Genomic DNA, 21,185 nt, shown 5'->3' with positions numbered 1-21,185 from the left:
TTTAATATTTATTTAAATATTTAATATATAATAATATTTTATTGTAATAATAGTAACTATAATTTTTAATATTAATATAAAAGAACAATGAAAAATTTTATTTATTCATTACTTTAAACAAAATTACAAAAAAATTTAAGTAAGTAGCATAATTATAGAAATATAAAAATATAAAAAATAAAATAAAATAATTAAAAAATTATATATAAATAATAAATAATATAATAATATCTGAAAAAAAAATTATTAAAATTTATAAATAAATATTAAATGAAAATCAATTTAAATATAGTTTAAAGTAAAAAAAATATTTATTAAAAAATTAAATTAAAATAAAAAATATAAATATAATAAAAATTAAAATAATATTTTTATTAATATTAATAAATATATATTTATATATAAAATATTATTCAAATTAATTATTAAAACATTTATTATTTTAATAAGTTTAATTTAGATTATGAAAAAAAAAATTTAATTACAAATAAATAATTTAAGTATATAATCTTATTTTATAACTTATGTATTTTTTAATAGTATTTACAAACAATATAATTATTTATTAGTTAAAGTAAATTCTTCTTAAAATAAATAAATAAAAAAAATAATAAATATAATATAAAATAAAGTTTAGGAAAATGATATAGATGAAGTTATATATAAAAAAAATATATATATATTATTAATAAATAAATTATATATTTATATTAAATTATTTTGAACTAATTAATAGAAAATAAATGAAAATAATGTAAATGCTCTATTTGAAAATAGATATTAGTCAATAAAATTAAAAAAAATTAAAAATCAAATAGATATAGTAATTTCATTAAAACTAATTAAATGGTTAATAAAGACAAAAAAAATAAAATGATAAGGAAAATAATATAAATATAGGAATTATATTAAATAAAATATTAATAATGGTATGATAATTAATTAATATAAAAATAATATGATATTCTAAATAATTGTTAAAATAATTTTAATTTGAATTATTTTATAATAATAATAATTACATCAAATATTGATATCTTAAAAAAAATAAAAATATAAAATAAATATTAATTACATTTTTTTACAAAATATAAATAAATAATAATTATTAATATTTTCTTAATATTTAAATAAATTTAATATAAAAATATGTTTTTTATATAATACATATACAATAAGTATTAAAAATTTTAAATTTAAATTTATATAAAAAAAATGCAGAAGAAAAATAATTAATTTCCTAACATAAAAATAAAAATTCATACTATATTTTTATAAAATATATTAATAATCAATTATCATTAATGGATAAAATAGGTTAAAAGTAAGGATGTAACATGGCTTCTTTAGCAGTTATTCTTTCAGCCTTATGTTATAAAAAATAATATATAAAAAAATATTTATATGTAAATATGTAAATATGAATATATGTATATTTGTATATATGTATATATATATATATATATATATATATAAATATATAATTATATTTTATATTATATATTTATATAAATATTAATATTCTTTTATTAATTTGAAAATTTTATTTTTATTTTTAAATTTATTATTTTAATTTTTACATGATTATATAAAAGCATTTTTGATAATAAATCTATTGCTTCATTATTAGATAAATTTTTATTTTCATTATTAACGAATTTATTCAATTGTTTTTTAGGGTTTTTTCCTAATATTCCTTCATATTTTTTATCTAAAGTTAATTTATAAATAGACAAATATTCGAAAAGTTCATTAGTACCCAATACTCTTGTTATTTTTTCTAATTGATCATAATTATCATTTCCTTAGAAAAATGGTTCTTTTTTGAATATTATTCCTGCGAACATAGCCCCTAGACTCCATATATCCAAACTATAATCATAATATTAATAATCTACAAGTAATTCAGGCCCTTTAAAATATCTTGAAGATACTCTTACCTTTTTAATTTTTATATTATTAAATATTTTTTTGTTTTATTTACATTATAATCTTTTCCTGGAAAATAATATTCTGCTAAACCCCAATCTATAATTCTTAATAGTCTTTTTTCATGATCTATCATTATATTATGAGGTTTAATATCTCTGTGCATTATTCCTTAACTATGTGCATAATCTAAACACTTTTTTTTTTATTTAAAAATAAAATAAAATCCATTAATTATATAAAATAGTAATAGATTTATACTTTTAAAATTTAATATGTATAATATCTAACATCCATATCAGATAAAGTTGGATAAAGTGTTCTATAATCAATATTATTTATATATTCGAATACCTATAATTTATGTAAAAAATAAAATAAATATATTATTTTTAATTATAATTTATTTACTAAGCTTGTTGTTTTAGATGCTGGGTCCCTTACTATATCTTAAAGACTAATAACATTTATATTTCCTCCTATTTTTTATAAGACTGATATTTCTCTTTTAATTTTTTTTTTCTTACTTTTTTTTTTTTTTTTTTTTTTGGAATATTTGTTTTTTTTATTATAGCTTTAATTTTTTTATATATTACTTGGTTTTAATACTTTTATTACACATTGTTTATTAATTAAAGTATTTATAGCTTCATATACTTCTGAATATTTACCTCTTCCAAGCTTTCTTATTATTTCATAATTATTTTGTTCACTATTTATATTTTTTTATTACCTTATTTTTATAAAATAATTATTTATATACCCCCAATTTATATCAATGTTTTCATAATCGTAAAAATTTGAACCTTTTCTTATATTAGCATCTGCATAGAATTTAGGCTTTGATACTTTAATATCCATTTTTAATTATTGAGGTTTAAATTTTTTTATTTTTTTTTATAAAAATATATAGTTTTGTTTTTAGTTTTTTTATTTAAATATTTTTTTTGTATTTTAAATAAGAAAAAAAAAAAAAAATTAGATTGAGATTAATAATAATTAATATTTATTTATTATCATTATATTGTATTTAAATTTTAAATATAGCTTAAAATAAATATATATTTTAAATAAAAAAAGAATAATATAATAATATAATATATATTATTATAAATAAATATTTTATTATTTAATTATATTATAAACACAAAAATAAATATATATATTATTTATAAATAAAATAATATATATTTTAATTATAAAATACACCTTATAAAAATAAAATAATATATATTATTTAACATAAAAATTAACAAATGAAAAATTCAGGTTAACCAGTACTTTTTATAGATATTACAGAAACAAAAGACGAATTAAACAATAAAAATTATTAATTTAACATAACACCTGAAGCAATATAATTATTACAATAAATTGGTGATAGAAATGTATTTAAAAAACTAATATAATTTAAAATAAATATATATATATATATATATATATATATATATATATATATATATATATATATATTTAAATAAAAAAGATTGCAGTATTAGTAATAGCCGGTCCATAAAGAACAGGAAAATCTTTTTTAGCAAATCGATTTTTAAAATAGTAAAAAATATATAAAAAATTATTTATAAAATAAATAATAAATAGAATGGATGGTTTCGCAATTGGTCCAAGTACAAATCCTTGCACAAAAGGCATTTGGGTTTGGAATAAACCTGTAAAATTAAATGAAACTACTGATATGATAATTTTAGATACAGAAGGGTTAAATTCAATTTGTAAATAAAAATTATTTCATGAAAAAAAAAATCCTTTTATTTTTTTGTAAAAATAAAGAAAGAGATTTAACAATTGATATGAAAATTTTTTCCATTTCTGTATTACTTGCAAGTATGTTTATTTATAATAATCTTGGACATATAGACGAATCAGCAATTGAAAATTTATCTTTGGTTGTTAGATTAAGTGAAAATATATGCATTTAGTAAAAATTATATTTAAAAAATCTAATATATATTAATATAGAAAAATGTCAGACGGAGATGCAAAATTAGGAGAATTTTTTCCTTCTTTTTATTGGATATTAAGAGATTTTTCATTAGATTTAAGAGGAATTACACCAAAAGCTTATTTAGAAAATTGCTTAAAACCATTACCTGGAAACACTTCAGAAATAATTAAAAAAAATGAAATTAGAGATAAATTTAGATAATATTTTTAAATAAGAGATTGTGAAGCATTAGTACGTCCTTTAGATGAAGAACACAAATTAGCGAGGATTGAAAAATAACCCTGGAATTCATTAAGACCAGCATTCATGTAATATATTTATATATATATATATATATATATATATATATATATATATATAATTATATTTATTTATTTATTTATTTATTTATTTATTTATTTATTTATTTATTTATTTATTCATTTATATAGAGAAGGAGTTACAAATATCGAAAAAAAAGTATTTTAAGGAATTAAAGCTAAAAGCATTATGAATAAAACTTTAACAGGAAAAATGCTAATGGGTTTAGTAATGGAATATTTATAAGCAATTAATACTGGAGGAATTCCGAATATAATGAATAGTTTAGAAGCCGTTGTGAGTAGTTAAGTAAGAAGGGAACATGAAGAGGCCCGAAGTTAATATTTGCAGAATGTTAGTTAAGCATTTTCACCTGAAAAATTACCTATAGATGAAGAAATATTAATAGAATAACATAGAGTTATTGTTGATAATGTATTTTCAGAAATGTAAAAAAGATCAAAAAGCTTTATTGATGCTGAATAATTAATTGAAATTCGAAAAGATTTATAAGAATTGATAAATACGGAATTTAATATTAAAATTTAACAAAATAAAGAACTTTCTTTGAATTCTTGTAAAAATGTATTGTTAAAATTTATGAATTAATTCTCTTTACCAAATATATAAAATCCTGATTAAATTAATGTGTCTTTTTAAGAAAAAATTGATGATTTTTAAAGATTTTTAAAAAATTATTTAATTAATTAAAAAGGAAATGGAAAATATAAAGTTTTTTCAGAGGTTTTTCCTGGTTTTATATTTGGGTATTTTAAATAATGTTTCGAAAAAATGAACTCAGTTTATAATGAGGAAGTTAACAGAAATAAAGTCAAAGTTAAATAAGTTAATGAATAAGCGGAATTATTAAGAAACTCTATTAAAGAATATGAAAGATTAACTCTTGATTTATAAAGGGAAATCGAATAATAGAAAAGTTAATTGGAAAAACTTTCAAGAGAAAATAGTAAAACTAAAATGTTTTAAGAATAAGATGATAAAAGCTCTTTTGGATAAATCGAATAACTATAGCTTTAAATAAAAAATAAAAAAGAAAAAAATAAATAATTGAAATAAGTTAAATAATTTTGATTTTTTGTTTATATTTTTATTTTAAATATATAAAAAGGAAAATTTAGAAGCATCTGAAAATTTATATAAAGTAAGAAGTGAACTTAATTAAAAGAAAAAAGAAATATAAGGTTTTAGTTTATATAAATAAGATTTAATAATATTATATATATATATTTTTATAAATAAATATATATATATATATATATATATATATATATATATATATATTTAATACATATTATAGGGTTAAAAAGTGAAATCGATGAATTAAAAAAATTGACAAATAATAGTACAGGATTGGGTAATGATTAGGAAATTTAAGAAGTAATTACTGCAGTTAGGAATTTAAAAAATTAAATAACTTTTATGGATAATTTTTTTAGTACTCGAAATTCAATAGAATCTAGTTATGCCTCTTCTTAAGATACACAAATAAAAGAATATGAATAATTTAGAATGGAAAAATAAAAAATAATTCAAGATTATAAAAACAAGTTGGATTTGTATAAATAATAAAATGAATAAGAAAGGGAAAGAAACGTTAGAAAAATTGCCACATAAAATAAATATATGGAAGAATTAAAAATAAAAAATATGGAATTAACTGAATAAAATTAAGAATTAACAAAAAAATCAATTTAATTAAAAGTATAATATATATAAAATAAATATATTTTATATATATATATTGATAAAATATATAATATTTATAGGAATTAATTAAAGAAAATGAAAAGTTAAGGGAAAACAATTCAATAAAATAATAAAATTTAGATACTCTTTAGCTAGTATTTTAAGAATAATAAAAATAATTAGAAAAAAATTCCAATTTAAAATTAGATTTAGAAAACAAGTTAGCTTTTATGAAATCTGAATAGTTCTAGTTAGTTTCATTTAAAGAGTCTTTCCCTTATTTATTAAGGGAATCTTTAAAATATATACTTAATAGAAACAGTAAGTTAAAACATTCTTTAAAAACTCTTAATGAGGAAGATATTTAATAAGTAAAAGAATGTTTTTTAGAAGTAGGAGTAGAATTAAATTTATGAATATAATAAATACATATAAATATAAAAATTCTAAAAACTTTAATATTGGTGTATTTTTTATTTTTTTGACTATATAATTTAAATTAAAAAAATAATAATTTTATATTAAAAAAATAAATAAATTTATATATATATATTTATATATAAATATATAAATATTTATATATATTTATATATATCTTTATATAAAATAATATTTTTTATTTTTTATGGATAAATTTATATCAATAAAAAATAAAAAAAATTATAAAAAAAAATTGTATTTATTATTTTGCTTTATTTTTAAAAAAATAATTATTTAATTTTCATTTTATTTTTTTTAATAAAAAGAAAACTAAAATTAAAAATGAGTTATTTAAATTATAGATAACATTCTATATATAATAACTAAAGTAAAAAAAAAAAAAAAAAAAAATATATTTATAAAATAATAAATAAATTTATTAGAAAACGGGAATGAAATTCTCTCAACTTAAAAAAAAAAAAATGAAATAAATTCCAAAATAAACATGATATAAAATAATAAAATAAATTATGGATAAGTAGATTATACATTATAATAAAATTAATAATATACAACCTAAAATTTATTAAAAAGCAATCATAGTACTGCTTATGAATCATTTACGAGTTAATTATAAAAAAATCAATTTAAAATAAAGAATATGATTTTTAAATAATTATAAAATCCAAAAAATTTAAAAACTTGCAAAAATAAATAAAGTCTAATAAAATTTCAAAGATAAAAAGTGTCTTTTTGATTAAAAATCTGCATATCTTTATGATCGAATTAAGTTATTTAATTAAGGAAACTATAAATATGAATAATAAAAATAATATTATGGAAAATAGAATAGTCTTTAGGAAGATGATAGCAAAAATAATTTCTGTTCTCCAGAAAAAAAAAGATACTAAGAGATTTATTAATAGTTTTTATAAAATTAAATATTCGAAAATAATGTTAAAAAATAGAACAATTTATAAATATAATAAATAAAAAACAGTATTTATTATTAAAATTGTTCTTAAAAAGCAACTGAAGTATTAGATAAAATAAATTAATATAAAAAATAAGAATAAAACTTAAAAAAATTATAAGAAATTAATAAATAAAGATATGAAAATTATAAAAATATATAGACTTAAATGTAAAAAAATTTAAGTTTAGAAAATTTAAAATAAATGAGAAATCCTAGTTTTGAATAAAACAATTATAAACAAAAAATTTGGAAAGATATTATTGAAAAAAGAAAAAATCATTCGATTAGTAATGATAATTTTTATAAAAATGAAAGAAATTGTAATTATTATAATAAAAATATAAAAATAAGTTAATAAATAATTTTTTTTAAAAAAAGTTAAAAAAATTAATGATATAGAATTTAAGAAATTCAAATAAAAATAAAATAATAATTCAATAAAAATAGAAAATAGTTATTAATAAATTTAATAAAAAAAATAACCAATAATAGATTACAATAAATAAGAATTTTAAATTAAAAAAGATTTAATTATTCTATATAATAATTAAGATAATAATAATAATGATATTCCTTCGCCAAGATTTAATAATTAAGATTTAAATTAAGAAAATAAATATAATAAATAATATAATTATAATAATAATAATAATAATAATAATAATAATAATAATAATAATAATAATTAAAGTTATGATTTATCTTTAAGCTTTGGAAATAAAAATGGAATTATTATTTGATTATTTAAAATAAAATTATTTAGAACATTATTTATTCATATTATTTATTTACAAAAGAAGAAAAATATTAAAATAATATTTAATCACTATAATAATATTTATACATTTAATTAAGTATAAAAATAATAATAACAAGACAAATTATTAAAATAAATTCTTATTGATTTTTAAATTAATTATTATAATATATTTCTTTATATATAAATATATGTATATTTTAGAATTTTTAATTTTTTATATTTAAATAATTTTTTTATTCTTTTAAATTTATATATATAATATTATAAAAGATTTAAATATTTTTTAATTTATTTAATATAGTTAATTTTTTCTATTTAATATTCAAAACAATCTATTATTTATAATATTTTATATTATATGAGAAGATATTATAATAATTAATAAAAAAAATTATAAATAATTTTTTTATATGATATAAATATTTATATACAATTTAACAAATTTAAAATTTTCATTTTGTTTATATTAAAAGAAATAATAATAAACATATTTATGAAATATAACTAATATTAAAAGAATCTTAAATTAAATTACTAAATCATTTATTAAATTGTCTAAATACTTTTTATATTCTTTTTTATTGAAAATTTTATTACTTATAAAGCATAATTAAAAAATAGCTTAATATAAAACTAACTTTAAAATGTATAATTAGGTTCCGTAAAAATTACAGATTATATATCCAATTTTAACTTATAAAACATATAAAATTATAAAAAGATAAAATTAAATAAATAAATGTAAAAATAAAATATATATATATACAAATATATTATAAAATATTAAATTTATAAAAAATTAATAATGTAAATTATTTTGAAAAAAAAATTAAATTGTAATAAATAAATAAAAATATAAATTATTCTATTATTTTTGTATATATAGTTAACAAAATTATAATAAAAAATTATAATTAAATATATATATATTTATATATATATATTATATATTATTATATTTTTTTTTATGTATTATATTATTTTTATTATTACAATTTCAATATATAATTTTTTTTTTATTTTTATAAGATATAATAATATTAATATTTGATTTTAACTTTTTTATAAAATATTTTATTTTTTATAAATTTATATTTTATGTTTTTTTATACTTTTTCTTATATTTTTTTAGTCTAATTTTTTTTTAAATTTCAAAATATAATTATAAATTATTGTAAATATAAATTTTTATTTACAATATATATTAAAAAATATTTTTATTTCTGATTTTAAAATATATATTTTTTTAGTATAAAATTATTTTTTAAGAAAAAAATAAAATAATTAAATTTATATCTTAAAACACTTTGATTGTTTAAAAATAATAAAATATTGATTTATATAAATAAAAATATTAAAAAAATATAAATAAATTTTTATTTTTAATATTTTTTTGATTCTATAGTGTTTTATTAATTAAAAATATTATTATTTATTATAATTATAAATTTTTGACTTATTTTTTATTAGAACTAGTTTTAAAATATTTAAAATATAAATTATATATATATATATATATATATTTATTTATTTTTTATTAATTTAAATTTTTTACAACACTTTAATATAAATAATAAGTGATTTAGATTTAATTTTTCTAAATAAAATTATTATATATATATATATATATATAATTTTTAATAAATAACTTATTATTAATATTTATTTAAAATATAATAATTTATAAAAATAATTAATATATATTATTAAAAACTTATAATTGTAATTATATTTGTATATAAAATTTTTAATATATTTTTATTCAATTTTTCATTTCTTCTTTATCCTCTTCTTCTTCCTCATCCGATTATTATTATCTAATAATTTTATCAATAATACAAATACCTTCTCCTCCTTCAAGATTGTAAGGTAATGCTTTAATTTATTAAACAATTATTAATTTTTCAGTATTAGGCATTAAATGTAGATCAACCTTTTTTGTTTAAAAAAAAAATAATATTTTTTTTAGATTAAAAAAAATATAACTTTATAACAATCATTCTAATCTATTATTTTCATATTTTCGGTTCTAAAATATAATTTTTATCTCCAACTTTTATCATTACTTTTATTTGAAAGCCACTATAAATAAGTTCCTTCGGATTTTAGATAATATTGGCAAATAATAATATCATCACTTCCATTATCCCTTTCACTCAAATCGGATTTTTGGAAATTAGGAGGTTCTTTTTTACCTGATTTTTAATAAATTTTATCAGCTCTAATTATTAATCCTTCATATATTTGTGAAATAAATAAATCTTAATTTAAATAAATTCTTTAAATTTATATTAAATTTGTGCTAAAAATATTTATTATGAAATCTATTAGTATTTATTGTTTCCCTTTTATTTCTTTAGAATCTGGAACTTCTAACTATACCATAAAAATATAAGTTCCTGCTTATAAATTAACTGTTTTGAATGTATTTCGGTCTTAAATTTAACCTTTACCGAATATATATTTATATGGATATTATTTATTTTTATTATCAAATTATTAATCTTATGTTTTTTTATTGTTTATTTAGTAGTTTAATTATTTATTCTATTTATTTATATATATATATATATATATATATATATATATATATATATTTATTGTTTTTTTTTTTACTTTTTATTTATTAAAATTTCTTTTGGTTTTAATTATTATTATGCTGATTTTGGAGATTTATTATCTTATTAACTTTTTATTTATTTTAAATGTTAAAATTAGACTTCTTCTTCCAATTTTTTAATGAATTTTTCTTTTAAATACTTTATTTTTATTATTTTATTTTTCTAAGAAAAAATAAAAAAATATAAATTTACATTTTTTCTATATTTAAGTTTATCGTTTTTTAAAAGAGAAAGTAAAATTCTTATAGGAAAATTTTAAAAATTAAAATTAGAAGATTTTCTTTAATTTAATAAATTTCTATTTTATTCAATATTAATTAAAATTTTTGTTGGTAAATTTAAATTAAATTTAAAAAAATATTTTAAGTCATTATTTTGGAAATCCCCTATTGTTTCTTTAACATAAAAACTATTTTATATATTTAATTTAACTCCTTATAATATAAAAATATCCGAAAATAATAAAATGAATTAATTTAAACCTAAATATAAAGTAATTGTAAGAAATATATATAAATATTATATATTTATACTTATAAAAAACATATGATCTATATTTTCTTATTATTTATAGTTTTATTAATTGATATTTTTTTTTTCTTTTTATTTATTATCTTTATCTTCATTATTATATTCTTTTTATAAATACTTTTATAGATAGCTATATAATTCATTATTTTTTTAAAAAAAGTTCTCATTATTAATTTCTTTATCTTTAAAAAGTGTATATTCTTTTTTTATACATTTTAAAAGTAAAAATCTGTCGACTTTTGCATTCCTATATTTAATAGGTTCATTAAGAAAAATATAATCCAGGATAATAAAAGGAAAATTAACTGGAACTTTAGCATCTTTACTAAAAAAACTCTGTTTTAAATAACAAATTTTAATTTCATTATCTTCATTTTAAAAAAACTTATGAAGTGTCTCTTCCATGTCTATAATAGCCTAAGGAAGTGTTAATTCATTCCATTTTATATGTTTAGAAGGTAAAGCAGTAAATTATTAAAGAATTTAATCTGCATATCTTCTCAGTTTGTTTTATTTTAAATGATAAAAATATGATTAGTTTAATTTACTAAAAAGTTTCTATATTATTATCCATCCTATATCAAAGTCTTTATTTGTTGAATATACTACTTTTTCATACTTATTGTCCATACAAGGAATATAATCATCTATTGCTATTTCTTTCCATTGACAGTCTATATATTATTTCAGAATAAAAAATCCTACTCTATATATAAATAAAAATATAAAATATATATTAATAAATAAAATTATATATATTAAACTATATTAATTTTTTTATTAATTGTTACTAATCAATTTCATATTTAATAGTAAATATTTTTGTATATAATTATGGAAAATATGTTAATGCTTCTAATACTGTAACTAATTGATAATCTGAAAGTTCATTAAAAATTATTTAGTTAGGTCTTATAGGATTACTGAACAATTCCCTGTTTTTATATTAGTTTTCTGAAATTCTCAAAAGAGAACATGCTAAATCATCTTCAAAATCATCTAGTTCGTATTATATACTCTATATATTTATTTAAAATTGAGGATCTTCGAATTTTTCTCCAGATATTCCACAATCATCAATTCTTGCTTTGCAACAATCTAAATAAATATATTTTATATATTAGTTTTTTAATTAAAAAAAATATAATATAAAATATAAAAAAAAAATTATATTTTATTTATAAAAAAAATATATATAATTATTAAATAAATAAATTATATAATTAAAATTTTAATTTTAATATATAAAACAACATAAATATAAATAAAAAAAAATATATATATGAAAAATAAAAATATTTATATATATATATATATATATATATATATATATATATATATATATATATATATACAAATAATATAATTTTTTTTACCAATATCATATGTAGGATAACCTGGAGCATTTTTAAACTCCCATATTATATTATCTTAGTTTTTATCTAGGAATGGATTAATAAAATGATCTACACAATTATCAATATTTTTATAATTAAAAATGCTATGAGAATGATTATTAGCATTATAATATAAAATACTTCCAACTTTTCTATTATATTCCCACCTACAATAATAATACGATCCATTAGGTTCGAAATACCTTCCGATTCCATGTTTATAGCCATCTAAAAACTCGCCTTCATAATAGAATTCATTTTAAATGTCGATACTATTTATAACTTCATCTTAAAAATTAATATTTTCTTTATAGTCATCATTTCCCGTTTATAAAACACTTTATTAGGTTTTTAAAGATTTTTAAGTACTAATATCAGGCTTAGATGATGTTTTATTTATTTATTTTGAATCCTAAATTTAATTATATTTATTAGATGCATCGTTATTATCTTCTTGATCTAATTCATTATTTAATAAATTTTCTTCTTATTAAAATTAAATATTCAATTTCTATTAAAGGTAACTCTAATTTTAAGCATTAACTAATTTTAAATTTGCAATGGAATCTTTAGTTTTAGCAACATGAATACCAAATCCACATTACATACCTATATATATATATATATATATATATATATATATATATATATATATATATAATTATTTAAATATACATTTAATATTTTTTATTTATATAATTTTTTTAATTTAAAATTTATAAATCCATTAATATAATTATTTTTACCATTTACAAAATCTCCTTAATAATAACTCCCATCTATAAATATAAGTTTACCTTTACCATATTTTTAATTATATTTAAATTCTCCTTCATAAAATGAATTATTTTTATAAAATTCCTTACCATATCCATGTCTTAATCCGTTTAAAAAATTACCTTCATATCTATAATGCATTGTCATATTATGTAAAAAACCTCTACCGTTATATTTATCATTATAATATTCGCCTTCGTAATTATCGCCATTTGGGCATATTTCTATACCTGCATATTTTTAGTTATCTTTAAATTTTCCTTTAAAAAAACAATTTGTATTTTGATAATACAAAATTCCTTCTCCACTATATTAATTTTTTTCGAAATATCCCTCATATATAGTATTTTCTTTTTTTTTATTTTTATTATTTTTTTTATAGTATTAATTTACTTGCTAAATCTTTTTCAACACCATACCCATGTTTTTGATCATTTAAAATTTCTCCTTAATATTCATATTTTGGTTCTACAATTTTAAATATTAAATTAGAATTATCGTTAATTTAATTTGAAGACATTAAGATTTATAAATAATTTATAATTTTTTTATAAAAATTAAAAATATATATATATTTTAATTTATTAATGTATATAATTATATATTTAATATATATTTTTTTTTAATTAATTAAATTTAAATTTTATAATATAATTTTATATTAATAATTAATTTTTTTTATCATTTTATAAAAAGTAAATATATATAAATTATTTTTTATATTTAAAATTCCTATATTTTATATGTTTTTATTCTTTTAATTTTTTATATAATAAAAAATAACATAATAAACATTACATGTAATTATTTTTTTGTTATTTTTTTTTTAAATTAAATTACTTAAACTCAAAAGTTTAAAGCTTTTAGACTATCTTAAATAATACTTTCACTATCTTTTTTTCCGTCCAAAAACACTATTTTTTACTTTTATCAATATCCCCTACTTTTTTTTAATAATCCTATATTTTTCCAAATAATCTTAATATTCTTTTACTACAATATTCCAGAAGTAGCTATCATGTACAGCTGTAGTATTCATTCTTCTCACATACATAGAAATCTCATCCAAATCAATAAAAAGCTTTAAATCAAGAATTTCATTTAGCCATTCTTCTCTATATAGTTAACAACCTTCAATAATAAGATATCCTCCAGTTTTTTTTTTTTTTTAGATTTCATTAAGTATATGTTCTTTGTAATTTTTCCATTTAATACTTTCGTATTTTTCCCAATTTCCATCTAGTTCTTTATATATCTTTTCCTAGTCATAAAACCTGTTTTAGTGTATTACATCAGCATTTAATGTTATACACAATTATTAGGCTAAAGTGCCTTTACCACATCTTGCACTTCCGGATATTCCAATAAGATAAAGAGGCTTTACCTGATGTTTTTCTAAAGGATAAATTATTTCCACGATTACAGAATTGGGGTCTTTTAGGTCTTTTAAGTCTTAGATTTAAGAATGGTCAATTGAGTCTCTTAATTAAATGACGGCATTTAAATTTGGGCTTATATTGAAGAATTGGAAGACTTTATTTACAATAGATTCAGCGGATTCTATTTATTTTTTATCTATAATTATTGTAGAGAATTTGCTTGGGAAGTCCTATTGTCTACAGCATAGGATTTTCATTTTTTCATCGCCGTTTTTTTTGAGGTCTTTTAGTTCTAAAAATTAAAGAATATCTATGTATTATTAATTCGCCATTTCGTTTATTTATTAGTTTAATTTTTTGCATGTTTCGCTTATTTCTTGCTCGTGTTTATTAAAAAAACCATTTACTGAAATCGATTTTAAGTTTATTTCTTCAAGATGAGTTTTTATGTTTTTTTCGAAAGGTTATTCATTGTAATTGTAGATAACCAAGCTTATATATGTGATTAAGTCGCTAAAATATTGCTCGTTTTTCATTGATAGTTGAAGCTTGTCCATACTTTATAATAAAAGCTACATTTTAATAAATATTCGGGAAGAGTTCTCCTTGTTTATAGAGTATATCTTTATTAAATTATCTATTTCAGTGTTAAATCGTTACTTTGTGTCATTTAAATTAGATATTATAGATAAGTATTTTTTATCTAAGTCAGTTTAGAAAGTACCTATTTAAGATAGTAGAGCAGATGCAGTTTGTTTTATATCTTAGTTTTTTTATAATACATTCAAAAATTCGTCAAGTTTAATGTTATAGTGATCTTTGTGAGAATCTTCAATGCATTTAGAACATACTAGACCTTTTTGTTTGCATTGTAAAGATAAGCATAATTATTATCGTTAATTTTCTGAGTGATATCCACAAGAATTTAACATTTTTTTTATTTATTTATATATTAATTTATTATTATATATATATATATATATATAATATTATTATGTTATTTAATTAATAAATATCTTTTTTTTCTTTTTAAATTGTAATATTTCTTTATAAAAGTAAATTTTTTTTATATTTTTTAATTAATCATCATTTATTAATATTTTTTTTTTTTATTTTAATAACAATAATATTTTCTTTTTTCTTTTTTCTATTAACATATTTGAAAGACTTAATTAAATAATTAATTATTGTTATATAATATGAGAATCTATAAATGGATTAATATAAATTGTTATATTTTATATACAAGATTAGAAAATATCTAATATAAATGTAATAAAAATTCAAAATTTATAAATAGAAGTTATAAATTTATTTATTTTCTTAAATATTTATATATATATTTTAAAAATATCTTTATTACTTTTATTTAAAAATCTAAAAATTTAAAATATTCTTTTAATTTTAAAAAATATTCTGAAATATAATATGAAACAAAATAAAAATAATATAAAAACATTTAAAATAAAAAATAAAATTGAAAATAATAAGAAATACAAATATAAAAATGTATATAATAATTAATAAAAATAAAGAAAATATATAAAAAAAATGTATAAAAATAAAATATATTTATATATATATATTTTTATATATTATTATTTTTATATATTTCTATGTTTTTTTTTATTTAAATAATTTTATTTATTTTTAATTTTTATTTATATATTTTTATTTATTTACAAAGTTATTTAATTTTAATATATTCTTACTATTGATTAAATAATTAAAACATTATACTTATTAAAATTAATGTATTAGACACTTTGGCCGAGTGGTTAAGGCGGCGGCCTGCTAAGCCGTTTCCCTCTGGGAGCGTGAGTTCAAATCTCACAGGTGTCGTATTTTTATTTTTTTTCAAAAGTGTAAAAATATTTAAATAATTATAATTATAAAAAAAATTATGTTTTAGTATTTTATATATAATTTTATTTATTGATTTAAAATATTTTATTTCTTAATAATATAGTTCAAATATCAGAATTGTTCTTTATTCTTTATTTATTTTTGTTTTTAGTATTTAATTATTCTTCATCTATTGTTTATTTAAATTAATTTTATATTAATATTTTTTTTTATTAAATAATTTATAATAATATTAATTTTCTATTAAATAACAATTTTTTTATTAATAATTTTTTATATATAAATTATTCTCAATTATTGAATAAAGGCAAATATAAAATCAATATATAGCAATAAAAATGGCCTTTTAAAAATCGCGTTGTGAAAATTTTAATATAATAGATTATTTAATACAAATATAATTTTTTTATAAATAAGATAATATTCAATGATAATATTTTGAAGTTTACAATATATATGTATTAAATATATAAAAAATAAGATAATTATATATTAATTTTAATTAAAAAAAAATCTTAAATAAAGTAAATCATATTTAAATTATTTAAAATAAATTATACTAATTTTATCTATACTAAAACTCTTTTAAATAAAAAAATCAATAATAATATAAATAATTATATTTATTTTTTTATAAAAAGCATATATCATTAATATTTTAATAATAATAAAAAAAAATATATATTGTTTTTATAATAATTTCAAATTAAAAAAATAATTAATTATAATTTTTTTTTTTTTTAAAATAAATTAATTATAATAATTAACTTTTTAAAAAATAATATATAAATTTTTAATAAATTAATGTAAATATATAAAAACAATAAAAAAAATTATATGATAAATATTAGTTATAAAAAAATATAATAATTATAATTTTAATATATAAGTATATTAAAGATTTATAAAATAAAATATATATTATAAATATATATATTTAATTTTTTAAAAATTTTAAATCAAATAATTTATTAAATATTTTTATCTATATAATACAAAAATTAAATATTCGAATCATATATTTTTGTTTTATTTTTACATTTTACTAAAATAATTTTTTTTTTTATTTAATTGTTTATTATAATTTTTACTAAAATAATTATAATTATAAATTTTAATAAAAAAAATATATAATTATAATTTATATATTTTATTTATTTAATTTAAATCTGTTTTACCGTATTTTTATTATATATATTAAAATAATTAAACAATATTAAATTAATAATTTATGTCTTTATAAAATTATTTTTAGTATTATTATTTTAAATTATATATTTAAATTTATAATATATTTTTTCCTAATAATATTTTTATTTTTATTATTATTATTTAATTATTTTTTTAATTTTTTTAATATTTTTAATTTTTATAGATTTTTAATAATATTAATTTTTTGTATTGATGTTTTCGCAATTATTATATAGATTAAATATTAATTTTAATATAATACTGAGTATTTAAACTGATTTATAAGTGAGTATTAAAATGTTTTATATATTCTTTAGTTAAGTAAATTATTATTAGAATTTATAATGGATTATATAAAGAAATAAAATAATTAGACTTTTATGAAAATTGTAGTGAATGTAGTACACTAATGAATAAATTAGTCTTCATAATAATGAAAAAAATGATTGCTATAAACACATATATGTATATAATACAGTTATCAAAGTAAAATGAATACAATTTAAATTTTAGCGAATGAATTACAGTAATCTAATAAAATAATTACAACGGAAATTTCAGTGGATTTAGTTAATGAATGTAGTAGTATAATGAGATAATTAGATGATTTAGGTTTAACATAAAAAACTAATTAGAAAAATATTAAAATTTTAGATATATCTTTTGAATTTTAAAAGGAGTGAGGATATTATATGGTAATAATATTTTTTAAGTATTTTTAAAAAATAATATAATTTCATTAGTTAAATTTTATAAAATTTAAAATAAATAAATTAAATTATAATATATAATTTTAATATAATAGTTAAATAATTAATTAGTTAATAAATTTAAACAAAACTATTAATTTTTATAAATCGTTATATGTAATATTGATTTGGTTTTTTTTTATTAACTTATTTAATGAAATAAATATTATTATTAAATAAATAAAATTCATTGATATCAATTTAGTTTACATTTTTTTCAGTTAAATTATCAAATCCTAACATACTTTGAATTCGATTTACATTCTCATATTATAAATACTATTATATTTTTACTATTTATAACTCATAGTATGAATATTTGTTTATTTTTTTTCTTTATTAAACATTATTTATATAAAAAAATTATAACATTTTTAATAAAAAATTTAGAATAAAATAATTTTTTAAGCTTTGATAAAAGTTAAATATTTTATATTTGTAAAAGAATATATTATTATAATTATTTATTTAGTAGAAAAATTCATAATTTAAAAGGAGATAAAAATGTATATAATAATTCATAATTAATCTTATAAAAATAAATACATTTATTTAAAAAATAAAAGAAAAGAAAATTAAAAAAAAGTAAAAAAATTAATATATATATAAATAACTTAAAATAATAATAATAATAATAATAATAATAATAATAATAATAATAATAATAACAATTACATGAATAATAATTTCAAAATTTAAGAAATGACTAGTCTTATAATATATATTAAAAGCATCCTTTTATATTTTAAAAGCCTGTTTTAACTTAAAACATAAAACAAAGTATTTTATTCTAAAAAATATAAATAAATTTTAAATTAATATTATTTTTTAGTTTAAACCAATGCATAAACTATAATATAAAATACAGGCAATTAAATAAGTCCATATTATCAAGAAAGCTAAAAAAAAATACAAAAAATTAACTAAATGACAATTAATTTTTTACATAAAATAACAATTTAATATAATTTCCCAAAATACAATCTGAATAAAATCCAAGCATATAACTATTCCAAAAATAAAGTCTAAAAAACATTATCAAATATAATTCAGTATTACAAAGTCAAAGTATAAACTAATAAAGGAATTTAACAAAAATAAAGCCTTTATTAAGCCAAAGTTCTTTAAATCCTGAAATAAGCAATATAAATTAAAAAATGAAAATTAATACCAATATTAATTCATAAGAAGTAGATAATTATTATTAAAAATAAATAATACCTCAACCACATGATTATCATTCTCTAAATAATTAAAATGAACTTTTAGATCAAAAATTATTACCTAAAATTGAAAAAACTAAAACTTCTTAAAAATAAAATAGTTATGTAGTTTAATATGGGTATAACACGCATTAAGGCATATATTTTATTTATTTATTTATTTTTTTTAAAAAAAAATAATAAATTAATAAAAAAAAAAGGTTTAATAAGAAATTATAATGAAGATAGAATTAGTATAGTATTAAATATAGGAAAACCTTTAAATAAATAAAATATATAGGATTGGCCAAATGTTTCTTTTTATGGAATTTATGACGGACATGGAGGTTGTTAATGCGCTGATTTTTTAAAAGATTAATTACATAATTTTGTATTAAAAAACATTTATTTTTTTATAAATTTTCTTAGATTATTAAAGATGATAATTTTCCACATAATCCCAAATAAGCTATTATAAATGGATTTTTAAATGCCGATGAGTCTTTTTTAAAAAAAGCCGATAATCCTTAAAATTTAGATCGTTCTGGTTCTTGTATTATTTTATTAATGATTTTAAGTAAATATTTAATATTATTATATTTCTTAGAACAAAAACCAAAAAAAATAGATGATTTAATTTTTGTTGCTAATTTAGGAGATTCTAGAGCTGTTTTAAGTACTAATAATGGATAAAAAATTATTGCTTTGAGTACTGATCATAAACCAAATCATCCTGATGAAGAAAAAAGAATATTATAAAATGGAGGAAAAATTTATTAGTATAAATAAATAAGTATATATGTATATTATTTTTTATTTTAATTAGACGATAAGTTCCTATTATTAACCCCGGAGGACCTATATTATATATAAATGGTCCACATAGAGTTATCCCTGGAAGATTAGCAGTTATTTTATTTTAAAAATAATTATATATGTATATATGTTTTATTATAAGGTTTCTAGAAGTATGGGGGATATAGAAGCAAAATTTAAAAAATATGGAGGAAATATTAATGTAGTTATTGCATAACCTGATATTACTTGTATTTAAATTTAATAGAATTACGATTTTATTTTACTTGGATGTATTTTTATGATTTTTTTATACTTTTATTTTTATATTTTTTAAAGGTGATGGAGTTTTTGATAAATTAAGTAATGAATAATGCATAAATTTTATGTGGTAAAAAATAAATTAATAAAAAAATAATAACAATTGTGATGATATATTTGGCGAGGCTATTGAAAATTTACTTTAATAAAGTTTATTACATAAAAGTTTTGATAATATTAGTATATTAGGTATAAATTTTAAATAATAATTAATAATAAAGTCTTGATTTTTATATAAAGTATATTGCTAAACTATATATATATATATATATATATATATATATAAATAAAGTAAATT

General features: G+C 14.8%; 5 protein-coding genes and 1 non-coding gene across 6 annotated transcripts, besides 50 other annotated features; 3 read left to right on the top strand and 3 right to left on the bottom strand. All coding sequences in view use genetic code 6, as the record gives it.

The window, feature by feature from the left end:
• Positions 1 to 158: 158 nt before the first annotated feature.
• Positions 159 to 215: a microsatellite.
• Positions 159 to 227: a microsatellite.
• An 88-nt stretch (positions 228 to 315) lies between these two features.
• Positions 316 to 368: a microsatellite.
• Positions 325 to 368: a microsatellite.
• A 288-nt stretch (positions 369 to 656) lies between these two features.
• Positions 657 to 714: a microsatellite.
• A 577-nt stretch (positions 715 to 1,291) lies between these two features.
• IMG5_179200 (hypothetical protein) lies at positions 1,292 to 2,790 on the bottom strand (the record flags this gene model as incomplete). The annotated part of the gene is made up of 6 exons (XM_004027596.1): positions 1,292 to 1,366; positions 1,581 to 1,940; positions 1,985 to 2,125; positions 2,191 to 2,283; positions 2,341 to 2,408; positions 2,526 to 2,790. The coding sequence occupies 6 exons, from the start codon at positions 2,788 to 2,790 to the stop codon at positions 1,292 to 1,294; spliced, it is 1,002 nt and encodes a 333-aa protein (XP_004027645.1).
• Positions 1,402 to 1,475: a microsatellite.
• Positions 1,402 to 1,480: a microsatellite.
• Positions 1,411 to 1,516: a microsatellite.
• Positions 1,425 to 1,516: a microsatellite.
• A 228-nt stretch (positions 2,791 to 3,018) lies between the features above and the next one.
• Positions 3,019 to 3,058: a microsatellite.
• Positions 3,059 to 3,078: 20 nt separating this feature from the next.
• Positions 3,079 to 3,132: a microsatellite.
• Positions 3,133 to 3,185: 53 nt separating this feature from the next.
• Positions 3,186 to 6,318, top strand: IMG5_179190 (hypothetical protein; the record flags this gene model as incomplete). The annotated part of the gene is made up of 9 exons (XM_004027595.1): positions 3,186 to 3,317; positions 3,416 to 3,486; positions 3,532 to 3,662; positions 3,721 to 3,868; positions 3,910 to 4,203; positions 4,327 to 5,272; positions 5,325 to 5,397; positions 5,514 to 5,917; positions 5,983 to 6,318. The coding sequence occupies 9 exons, from the start codon at positions 3,186 to 3,188 to the stop codon at positions 6,316 to 6,318; spliced, it is 2,535 nt and encodes an 844-aa protein (XP_004027644.1).
• Positions 3,349 to 3,402: a microsatellite.
• Positions 3,955 to 3,995: a microsatellite.
• Positions 4,207 to 4,255: a microsatellite.
• Positions 4,260 to 4,322: a microsatellite.
• Positions 5,427 to 5,497: a microsatellite.
• Positions 6,319 to 6,391: 73 nt separating the features above from the next.
• Positions 6,392 to 6,447: a microsatellite.
• Positions 6,440 to 6,506: a microsatellite.
• Positions 6,443 to 6,497: a microsatellite.
• Positions 6,444 to 6,515: a microsatellite.
• Positions 6,447 to 6,506: a microsatellite.
• Positions 6,516 to 7,916: 1,401 nt separating the features above from the next.
• Positions 7,917 to 7,984: a microsatellite.
• Positions 7,985 to 8,752: 768 nt separating this feature from the next.
• Positions 8,753 to 8,788: a microsatellite.
• Positions 8,789 to 8,976: 188 nt separating this feature from the next.
• Positions 8,977 to 9,017: a microsatellite.
• Positions 9,002 to 9,043: a microsatellite.
• Positions 9,002 to 9,048: a microsatellite.
• Positions 9,049 to 9,716: 668 nt separating this feature from the next.
• Positions 9,717 to 9,771: a microsatellite.
• Positions 9,772 to 9,820: 49 nt separating this feature from the next.
• Positions 9,821 to 13,801, bottom strand: IMG5_179180 (morn domain repeat protein; the record flags this gene model as incomplete). Its single annotated transcript, XM_004027594.1, has 8 exons — positions 9,821 to 9,991; positions 10,045 to 10,562; positions 10,748 to 11,211; positions 11,329 to 11,916; positions 12,002 to 12,308; positions 12,587 to 12,913; positions 13,133 to 13,216; positions 13,354 to 13,801. 8 exons carry the CDS (start codon positions 13,799 to 13,801, stop codon positions 9,821 to 9,823), a joined length of 2,907 nt encoding a protein of 968 aa, XP_004027643.1.
• Positions 10,615 to 10,655: a microsatellite.
• Positions 11,935 to 11,973: a microsatellite.
• Positions 12,339 to 12,436: a microsatellite.
• Positions 12,455 to 12,493: a microsatellite.
• Positions 12,477 to 12,515: a microsatellite.
• Positions 12,506 to 12,564: a microsatellite.
• Positions 13,218 to 13,267: a microsatellite.
• Positions 13,802 to 13,975: 174 nt separating the features above from the next.
• Positions 13,976 to 14,060: a microsatellite.
• Positions 14,061 to 14,428: 368 nt separating this feature from the next.
• Positions 14,429 to 14,884, bottom strand: IMG5_179170 (hypothetical protein; the record flags this gene model as incomplete). The annotated part of the gene is made up of 1 exon (XM_004027593.1): positions 14,429 to 14,884. The coding sequence occupies one exon, from the start codon at positions 14,882 to 14,884 to the stop codon at positions 14,429 to 14,431; it is 456 nt and encodes a 151-aa protein (XP_004027642.1).
• Positions 14,885 to 15,785: 901 nt separating this feature from the next.
• Positions 15,786 to 15,832: a microsatellite.
• Positions 15,833 to 16,329: 497 nt separating this feature from the next.
• Positions 16,330 to 16,442: a microsatellite.
• Positions 16,333 to 16,440: a microsatellite.
• Positions 16,333 to 16,445: a microsatellite.
• Positions 16,343 to 16,444: a microsatellite.
• Positions 16,446 to 16,523: 78 nt separating the features above from the next.
• Positions 16,524 to 16,605, top strand: IMG5_179160. The gene has a single exon. It is a non-coding gene; the product is annotated as a tRNA-Ser (tRNA).
• Positions 16,606 to 16,804: 199 nt separating this feature from the next.
• Positions 16,805 to 16,880: a microsatellite.
• A 505-nt stretch (positions 16,881 to 17,385) lies between these two features.
• Positions 17,386 to 17,431: a microsatellite.
• Positions 17,390 to 17,441: a microsatellite.
• Positions 17,442 to 17,706: 265 nt separating this feature from the next.
• Positions 17,707 to 17,772: a microsatellite.
• A 162-nt stretch (positions 17,773 to 17,934) lies between these two features.
• Positions 17,935 to 18,027: a microsatellite.
• Positions 17,971 to 18,013: a microsatellite.
• A 55-nt stretch (positions 18,028 to 18,082) lies between the features above and the next one.
• Positions 18,083 to 18,127: a microsatellite.
• Positions 18,128 to 18,907: 780 nt separating this feature from the next.
• Positions 18,908 to 18,954: a microsatellite.
• Positions 18,955 to 19,187: 233 nt separating this feature from the next.
• Positions 19,188 to 19,256: a microsatellite.
• Positions 19,257 to 19,907: 651 nt separating this feature from the next.
• IMG5_179150 (protein phosphatase 2c, putative) lies at positions 19,908 to 21,114 on the top strand (the record flags this gene model as incomplete). Its single annotated transcript, XM_004027592.1, has 6 exons — positions 19,908 to 20,162; positions 20,201 to 20,348; positions 20,400 to 20,550; positions 20,598 to 20,679; positions 20,730 to 20,859; positions 20,906 to 21,114. 6 exons carry the CDS (start codon positions 19,908 to 19,910, stop codon positions 21,112 to 21,114), a joined length of 975 nt encoding a protein of 324 aa, XP_004027641.1.
• Positions 21,115 to 21,140: 26 nt separating this feature from the next.
• Positions 21,141 to 21,172: a microsatellite.
• Between the last annotated feature and the right edge of the window lie 13 nt (positions 21,173 to 21,185).

This window comes from Ichthyophthirius multifiliis (genome assembly GCF_000220395.1).
Source record: "Ichthyophthirius multifiliis unplaced genomic scaffold scaff_1120509251308, whole genome shotgun sequence".
NCBI classification, from domain to species: domain Eukaryota; phylum Ciliophora; class Oligohymenophorea; order Hymenostomatida; genus Ichthyophthirius; species Ichthyophthirius multifiliis.
This window is presented reverse-complemented; position numbering and strand designations above follow the sequence as displayed.